Source organism: Lates calcarifer, linkage group LG11, assembly GCF_001640805.2.
Source record: "Lates calcarifer isolate ASB-BC8 linkage group LG11, TLL_Latcal_v3, whole genome shotgun sequence".
Lineage (NCBI taxonomy): Eukaryota > Metazoa > Chordata > Actinopteri > Centropomidae > Lates > Lates calcarifer.
Window position 1 is genome coordinate 18,677,194 of NC_066843.1, and position 9,560 is coordinate 18,686,753.

Consider the following 9,560-nt stretch of genomic DNA (forward strand, 5'->3'; position numbering starts at 1 on the left):
TCCAGTATGTCATCATCATCATCGTTACCATGCGTATGAAATACAGCATGTCTTTACATCAGCGCCCATTTCATTGGATCAGGCTGTTCCCCCCCCCCACCCTTTCAAATGATGTAAAGAAGCGCTCAATTGCATTTAAACTGACGGGGATGGGCCGCTACACGCCCCCCTGGGCTACTTATCATGGGTGAAGAAACAGGGTTGTCTGCAGCTCTGATAATGCTGGTCAAACGAAGAAAACATGTGGGTGCAGTAAGTAGATAAGAAACCGTTTAGGTCTGGTTCTTAGGTGTGTGAGCACACTGCAGCTTCCGTTACTTGGACACATGCAGGGATTAAACTGGCCCGGAGCCAGCCAGGAGCTGAGCTCCGCTCCCTCACATCGCATTTGAAGGGGGTCAGCTTCAGCGAGTGAGATACAGTTCACCCATGAGACAAGCGCCCAGGAGATGTCCATATAAAAAAAAGAATTTAATTATTTAAGTATTCCCTCTTGATCTCCCACCCACACACACACACATACCAAGACATTTGTAATCTATCTATCTATCTATCTATCTATCTATCTATCTATCTATCCCTTTGTGCGCTTTTACGCACGGCACAAGTCCCACTGCCTCACTTCCTCAGTCACAGCCAGCTCAAACATTGTAAACATCAATGAGCGTACGATTCCCGCCCATCATCACTAGAGTAAAAAGTTTTGTAAAACTGCTCTTGCCCCACCTCTCCTTCACTGACTTTGAGAGAAAGTAAACAGCTCAGCTCTACACACCTTATCGCTCTCAAGCAGGCGCGTGACCGCGCTGCGCTATCCATGGTATCTAAACAAAAAACAAGCCTCCCCCGGTGAGAGCTGCGGCAGGCACGTTTGTGGAAGGTTGTTCTCCAGTGATGCAGGTGGACAACAAAAGGCCAAAGTATTTCTGTTCACAGAGAAGACAAAAGGATGACATGTGATCACCTGAGCCGAGTGTTCGCACTTTACGTGGTATTCTGCGCCCTGCGAGCAGCTTCCATCGTCCAGGCCGCACGAGATTTCGAAAAGAAAGGTAGGGTAACATTTTTAGGTAAAACAAGAGGAAATATTGGGTACATTTTGATCAACAGAAGTTACAGAATTTCAGAGATAAGTTGATGGATACACCTTCTATTGTTCCAGTCTTATTGGTGTTACAATAAGTGTCTATATTTTGTGTCCAAGACATAAGAGAAGTTTTCGGCTGATCATCGTGATCTGCCAGCCCACATGGTGTTCTCATACATCTGTTGCCCCCTAACTGTACCCCTTTAGTGTCTATTCTAATGAAAGAAGATTCAGAAAACCCCAAGTGCTATGCTGAAGGCAGGAAGGACTTCACGTGCTTCTGGGTGGAAGATGAGGAGAGAGCTGGCTCTGTGGATCAGTACTCCTTCACATACACCTACCAGTAAGTCATACTCAGCGTAGAACAAACCACGTTGTATCTAATATGGCCAATATGTACTGTACTTTAAACTGTCAGTTGTTTTTTTCCTCCTTCTGTTGGAAGGAGGAACTTTTTTTGAATTTGAAGAATTAGGTGATTGAAGAGTTTTTACTGTTTTATTCACTGTTTTTTTACTGACTGTTTTATGAGCCTGATAATTTTTTTTAAAGTCCAATATATCAGTTGTAATACATGAAATAATAGTACCACCAAGCATAATGCCAGGTCAGAAATCTTTGTGGCCTTGTTCAAGAATGAACATACTTTTCTGACCCACAGTTCTTGTGTCTTCCTTTATCCTGAGCAGAAATGAAAACAGCAGCAGGTGCCCACTGAGAGCTGTCCCTGCAGCAGGTGGGAAGAGGCTGTTCATCTGCCATCTGAACCGAACCCAGATGTTTGTCCAAATGGACATCCAGGTTCGTCGGGAAGGGATACTGATCCACAATCGCAGCCTCCTCATCGAGCTTGTCTGTAAGTTGATTTACTGGTGTCACTGCCTTCACATTCCCAAGAAATAGTTCAGTAGTGGAATGCATTTGAAGGGTTTGTATGAGTATTATATTCATTTTCATTGCCTTTAAATTTCCCAGAAATGGCTTTTAAAGCTGCTCTGATCAATATTTTTACATAAACCACTGATCACATGACTACTAGTATATGAAAGCTGTCGCTTGTAGTGACAAACTCACAGAGGATTAAAACTAAAATCTGCAGTTCTGCTGCTTTATAGCATTTCTCACCTCATTGTTTTGATTTCACGCAACTTTCATTTTTTGGTTAACTCACAGCTCTCATAGCATTATTTTTAGCTGCAGCAGGCAACTGTTTTCAATGTAAAAGCTCTAAAAACCAACTGTATGCTACTTGCCCAACACAAAATGCAAAACAGAGCTTAAAAGGAGAATGAATATTAGCTGTGACAATATGTCAGTGTTGTGTTTACAAACTTGTTTCTGTTGCCCCCAAGTGGCCAAAAATTTAGTCACTGTAGGTTGAAACGATGCTGTAATTGGGTATGTAAAGGTACTTGCACGGCATTTCTTTTCTTCCACTTCCTTCAAAATCCTCCCTAACAAGCTACCTCCTGTCTATCTGTATGGCAGTTCTTCTTGACCCACCTGCTAATGTAACGGTGAGCAGCACGGGTAAGCAAGGCCAGCTGAATGTCAGCTGGGTGCCTCCTCCTCTCAAGTACATGGATGACAGCATGATGTATGAAGTCAGCTACGCTATGGCGGACAGCCATGTGGGGCAGGTATGGCAGTTATTTTAGTGACCTCAGTGATATGGTAGAGGTTGAATAAAGCTTTGAGCAGCATGTGTCTTTCAGGTTGACAGGGATACACATGGACCTTACTGATAAACTGAGGACTGTTTTACAGGTTGAAGTGGCACGAGCTAGTTCAGAGTTGATCCTGAGAGGCCTGCAACCAGGTACAAAATACAAGGTGCGAGTCCGTGTGAAGCTAGATGGGATTAGCTACAATGGCTATTGGAGTGCCTGGAGTGACCCAGTGTTCATAGAAACACTTCCTGCAGGTCAGTATTAATTTATTCATTCACCTATGTAATGCAAAAATGTGTCACATACTCAGCAGCACAGGTATCTATCCAAAGGGACTATGTAGGCCCATATTTTTACTGTACATGCAATGATCTTATGTACATCGGTTTTATTTCTCTTGCTTAGTTTGCTTTCAGTGTTTTGCAGTGATTGATTTTTTTTATCACTCTGTGTTTCCTCCAGAATTTGACCCACTCATCATGTCCCTGACTCTCATCATCTCTTTCATCCTCATTGTGCTGTCCCTCACTATGCTTCTGTCCCATCGCAGGTTGGTCAAAAACTGACATAAGCGCGTTGCTAATCTTCCAATGATATAAGTATTTATGCTTGCTTCTCTAAGAACCTTTCACATTGAGAATTATATCTTCAATATCTGCTCTTTTTTAGGTTTCTTACAAAGAAGATCTGGCCAACTATTCCAACTCCTGACAGCAAGTTCCAAGGTCTTTTTACTGTTTATGGTGGGGACTTTGAGGTAAGAACAAGACTAAGAACCGGAGCTAAATGGTAGCACCAGCACGCTGCATACTCACAATGACATGCTGCTAAGCAGGAATATGCTGATGGTCTTAGTTGAACTTGTCAGGAGCCTATCATTAGAACATCCAGTAGTTGGTGATACAGGAAAAGTCAAAGGGATGTCATTTGACATTTTTACTCTGTTTTCATAATCTTTTCTTGTGTTTTTGTGCAGGAGTGGTTAGGACAGACCAATGGAGGCTTGTGGTTAACTCCAGCTCTCTTCTACTCAGAGGAATGCCCATCTCCTCTTGAAGTACTGTCAGAGCTCAGCCTTTGCCCCTCACTGCCCTCCCCAACTCTGCCCCCCAAGATCTCCAGATCTTTAATCGCAGACAGGAAGAAGGACGAGGATGTGAAAAAAGGGCTGGATGAAAGAGAGCCAGCGGAAAGGGGCAACTCAGCTCTGATGGAGGGATGGAGAGCCACAACACACGACCACTGGCTGATGGACCGCTTACGGGCACTCCACCAGCACCCCGTGCCCTGCTCCCAGTCCTCTCTTCTGGAGTCTCAAGACACCTATGTCACCCTCAGTGGAAACAACCACGTTGAAGATGAGCACCTGGATGATATTCTTGAGGAGGCCTTACCCCTTGAAGTACTTTTTGCCTCCAGAAAGACAATGCTATGTGAATCCCACTCTGATCTGGGATCTGTGCAGCAGAGCTCTGGTTCAGGCCGTCTTTCATCCCAGTCCAGCTTTGAGTACCCGAACCACGTCTGGATGCCCAAAGGCCCGGGGTACACCTACATGGCAGTGGCAGACTCTGGGGTCTCTATGGATTACAGTCCCATGAGCAGAGCAGATGACATTGGAAAAGTGGTTATCTACGCCAATGACTACAAAAATGAGATCCCTGCTCACAGAAGACCTTTCCTGCCGAGGCAGCACCCTGTCCACGATGATGGCTGAGAAGAAACTCAGCTGGACAGGCTGCACATGACTGAGACTTGAGGCAAGCTAGGTGGAGGGTATTTGGATATTCACCTAAAACTACATAGCCTCACATCAACTGTTAAGAAAGGTGTATCAAGGATTTGGGCTCTGACTGCAGCAAGGAGCTGAATCATACTTAAGTGTAAGCTAAAGGACTGAAAGTCCACTGGATGTACACAGATCATTTCTACTTTAGTCAAATCATCCCTCATCTGTATGGGATAATACCATTACATGGTGGTAAATGGCAGCTGTGGTTTAGGCCAAGAACTGATATTCAATGTAAAGGTCTGCATGCTGATCTCTAAGTATCCTTTCCTGTTGATCAGTTTTTTCTAAAATTTAACCAAAATCCAAGCTGACCGAGTCCCATAGTGATTTACTCATTTTTCAGCTTGCGCATGTTGTGTACTCTTATTTTTAAGTTTAAATGACAGAACAACTAGTAGGTTAAAATACAGAGTAGATATACAGGAATGGAAGACTGTGAACAATATGGGCGTGCTTTCCCTGTCAGAGGAGGATAAGACTGGTGATAGTCCATATTTTCATTGTTGTCAACAAATCCCATGTAAACCAACATTAATTTATCCTTGTATATATTGCGTCTTTGTAGACAGAGCCTATACGTTAGCTCATTCCTTTGTGCCACAGATTTTTGTCCATCAGGTCCAGGAATTGAATGCCTTTCTAGCAGCACTGTCAGGCAGAACTTCGGCACAGTAATGCTTTTCCTAAATGCTAATGTCAACATGCTAGCATGCTCACAATGCCAATGTTCATGTTTATCAGGTTATATTTACCATGTTCACCATCTTGGCTTAGCATGTTAGCATACTAACATTTGGTTAGTAGCACTAAGCACAACTGAAGCAGATGGGAATGTGATTAGTTCTGCAGGTATTTCATCATAAACCAAAGTACTAGACAAACTAAGACTTGGCTTGCTACATGAAAAGTTAGGGAATCATGAAAGCTATTACAGTTTATCCTGGGGGGACATGGTCTGTATGAATTTTAATGGCAGTCCATCAAGTACTTCTCAAGACATTGCACTTACAACCATAAATGTCACACTGCTAGCAGTGTGAGTTCACCATTGCACTATGCAACATGTTCCTTCACTACGATGAACAGTGGTTATTTTGAGTCAGACTCACATACACTTTTGTAGTTTTGTGAATACTCAGTAGAGTACCAAATGTGTACAAACCCACTGTGGAAAATAGTCCCCCAACAGATGCAACATTTATTCCTGTTTGACTAATGTTTTCTAAAAACTACAGTGCCCACCTATTTTAGCAAATTACTGAGCCTTTTTTTAAAATGAAAGTATATATCTGCGACTCATTTTTAGGATTTATGTCTTTAGTAGGAAGGCAGGTTAATAAAATATTGAAAGTCTGACTAAGACTAAGACTGACTACTTTGGGGCTCTTTATGGGATTTGTTGACAATAACAAAAATACTGAATAATTCCTTATGCTTAAACTCTCAAATTTAGTTCACACAGCTTTCACTTGAACCAGGCAGCCAGTAAGTCAGTGTCATTTCCAAACCTGATAAAACCAACTGTATCTGTAAGTAACATTATGATGCTTTTTGTATTTTATCACAGTTGTTATTTCTCAAACACATAATCCTGGAGCAGATGAAATAAAAATACTCCTACTGTAGGCTGTGCAGGAAAATTTTAAGGCAATATTCATTCTCAGTAACTGTAGTTGTTATTAAAGTCTCTTTCTTGTCATGTTTAAGTTGTTTTTAATTACTCCTGCCAACTACTGAGCAGAGCATATATGATACTTCTATTCAAAACATTTAAACCACTGCAGTTTTAAATCGAACTGAATAATTTCCATGTTCTTTCATACTTGTTTGCTTTTGTGGCTTAGGAAAAATATGTTTTAACTGAAAATGTAACTATTCTAAAAGTATATAACTATCTACAAATTGCTGACTTATGTTTTAATAAGAAACGGGGGAAAATAGCATAGTATGACGCTTAAGGGAAACAAAGGTTTAAAGCTCAAAACACACTCTCAAATATTTTTCACAACAGCAATTCATGATTTATCAACTATGATAAAAACAAATTTCATTTTAAATAGCTGTTGTTTAATGATATATATTTTACTATTATGCAATATATATTTTAAAAGAGGGTGTCATCTTTGTCACACTCAAATGGAGAATATCTCCTTTTTAGAATTCATATTTTAATATTTGATTTTTTTAACTAGTATTTTACTTAGAAGAAGTAGAGTGATATTTCTTTCCATGTTTTTCATTCTCAAGCATTTAAAATGTTCTCTCTCGTCAATTACATTGTTGTATTTTTAATATTTTTTCTGATGTGTAAAATACTTTAACTGTGATATCAACCACCTAAGTTCAGTGTCTCGTACTTGTTAATTGCTCCAGTGTTATAAATAAGGGAACTGGGCCCCTAAAAAGGTTCCAAGATAAACCTGTGGGGTTGACTGAGGAGATACAAAAGAAGACATGAATGTACTATACAAAATACATGTTTGTTTTAATATACAGTGTATTCTTCTTCTGACCTTTTTTGGGTGGGATTGGGGGGGTCTCAAGTAGACTTTGCTTTGTTTTAAGGGGTCCTGATGTTCGCTGGTAACGACTGTTCAGTTTAAAGCTGACCTCAATATGTTTATTGTTAATTTTTTCACTGTGTAAGTTTTCATTCATATATTTGACAAACCTTCATGTCAATTAAAATTTCAACCCATTAAATATTTTAAATCTACAACCATTTTGGTTAAATAATATCTAAGGTTTTGAACAGCAGATTATATTACAATACATGACATTACATTACAGTGTACCCAAGGAGCCATGACAGTAAAAGAAAAGGCAAGAGCTGCTCCACTGAAATGCATAAAAGAAGGATCTGCTCTACTAGAAGATGAAGTGTAATAGTCAACAAGGCCCTTTACACTGTAGTACATCTCATTGTAACTGCTTAAATTTCAAGCCAAACTGTGCTGAAAATTAGCTTTTGCTCTGAGCAAAACTACTCTCTGAGTCAACAAACTGGCTTTCTCTTAAATCCTTACAGATGTTTTCAAACCATCTTAAACTCCATTAAATCATTAGGAAAAATCATTAACTGCCACTCCTGGGCTACACCTGTCCTGTCCTCACAGTCTTTAGTACAAGAACCATCTGTGATGCCTCTCCCAGAAAGGTAAATGTGCCACACCTGCTGTAGTCCAGCAGCTGCAGCTTCATATCCTCTGTCTCGGTCCAGAGTACAGCGTACTTGGAAATAGCGATCAAGGACATCAAGGATGGGATCGGTAGCAGAGGGCTCAGCACTGACCTGTCCAGTGTTGACTTCTGATTGGAAAGAGGCGATGACACGGCAGGGGCCTGAGCTTGTGGACCGCTGCTCCAGGATTTGTGTGAGAAAAGCAGCAGTGTCACACAGCAGCGCAGACAGGTGGGCAGCACATGACTGCTCTCCTGGGTGAAATCCACTGTGGCTACCACCTCCAGGACCACACAGGAAGCTCTCCAGCCTGTCAACTATGATCAGTGAGGGAGGTGTGGGAGATGTGTTGGTGGATTCGTGAAGGCTGGCTATCTGCTGCAGGAGCTCCTCCACCGTCCTGGGATAGGAGAACTTGATTTTCTTTGAGGAAAAAAAAAAGAAAAGAAAAAAATGACAGACATGGTTTGAGTGGGTCAAAGTAGCTTGTCAGCTATCCTTCTTAACTACAGTAAGCCACATTGGTTGTCGACTACAATTGCAACTAAGCTTTTTTTATTTTCTGATTGCCTAATTGATTAAACAACAATCTGTATTACCTCTGTGGTCCACATTGTATCATAATCTTGACCTAATACACTTCACCCATGAAGGTTTAACAAGAGTTTTTTTTTACAGCTAAATGTGGTCCAATCTGTCATATTATGTTTTCTGAATTAGTCAATTAATTGATTAGTGAACTGTTAAGTCAACAACAATTTTGATGGTCAATTAATTGTTTAAGTTATTTATCAAGCAAAAATATGCTGGTTCCAGCTTCTCAGTTGTGAGGAATTGCTGCTTTTCTCTATTCTCTATCAGTATTAACTGATTGTGTTTGTGTTTTATAACAAGACATTTAAAGGTATGATATATAAGATTTCAGCATTAAAACGTCTAAAAATGACCAGACTTATGTTATATAGTTTGTTGAGTTGTGTACTTACATTATCCCAAATGTTTCCAGCAATTTTCAATCCCAGTAACATATATTATATTATGCTACGTTTAAATAGGTTGTTTGGGATATTGTGGTGGGCATGTTTCACCATCTTCCAACATATTATAAACTAAATTGATCAATAAATGCAAAATGTAATTAACACATTCATCACTAAGCAAAAAGTAGTTGTTAGTTACATCTTCGCAACAAAGAATTGACGTAGCATTGGTAGCAAGGTCTGCTTTCTAGTTTGTTTGTTTTTAAATGAAGTTTAAAAACTGGTCTGAACATGGTTTGCTGATCTGTAAAGTATTAGTAAATTATTTATTAACTATTAAAAAAAACGTTAATTACAACTTTTAAGTCCTTTATCATGAACAACATCCTATAAAGAAATACGAAAATATATCAAACACAGTTTGAGAGCAAAATGACTTATACCTTCAGACACTCTGGGCTCAGGCTCGGGGCACATTTCTGCACAGACGCTGGAAGGCTCTGAATTTGTGATTGGGTGAAGAACATGACTTTCATCCCCAGCTGTGAGGCCGCTGTCACGGCCGCTAGCAGCAGCACGGAGCTGCTGACGCCGTGGTCTCCGACTACCAAGGCGCTGCAGGTTGTCTGTGGTGGAGGACTGGCGGTGAGGTCCGTCTTTAAATCAGTCTGAGACATAAAAGTCCTAAACACAAGTGTTAAAACGTCTGTCATGCCTGATACTTAAATATGATACACTTTTCTTTAGTTGTATCACTGATAACGACGGTCAGACTTAAGTTTCCCGCGTCTGTTTACATGTTGGACATTGGTGTTCCTGCTCTTGTGGTCCGTGTGAAAAAGATTCTATC

At 40.5% G+C, this 9,560-nt stretch overlaps 2 protein-coding genes across 3 annotated transcripts in view; one reads left to right on the forward strand and one right to left on the reverse strand.

Annotated features, from left to right (window-relative positions):
* The window catches only part of swsap1 (SWIM-type zinc finger 7 associated protein 1), a 28,539-nt gene extending 19,116 nt beyond the window's left edge, over positions 1–9,423 (reverse strand). Inside the window, exons 1-2 of one of the 2 annotated variants that reach the window (XM_018698596.2) lie at positions 9,154–9,423; positions 7,842–8,153 (exon numbers count right to left, since the gene is read on the reverse strand). In XM_018698596.2, the coding sequence (XP_018554112.2) occupies positions 7,842–8,153; positions 9,154–9,423 (582 nt within the window). Of the gene's footprint in view, positions 1–7,179; positions 8,154–9,153 lie in introns of those variants that run through there. The other variant, XM_018698595.2, reaches the window with a different exon arrangement.
* On the forward strand, positions 849–6,250 carry epor (erythropoietin receptor). The gene is made up of 8 exons (XM_018698593.2): positions 849–1,052; positions 1,295–1,430; positions 1,777–1,943; positions 2,576–2,727; positions 2,855–3,011; positions 3,220–3,307; positions 3,427–3,514; positions 3,734–6,250. The coding sequence occupies exons 1-8, from the start codon at positions 950–952 to the stop codon at positions 4,472–4,474; spliced, it is 1,632 nt and encodes a 543-aa protein (XP_018554109.1). The 5' UTR covers positions 849–949; the 3' UTR covers positions 4,475–6,250.
* Positions 9,424–9,560: the final 137 nt, after the last annotated feature.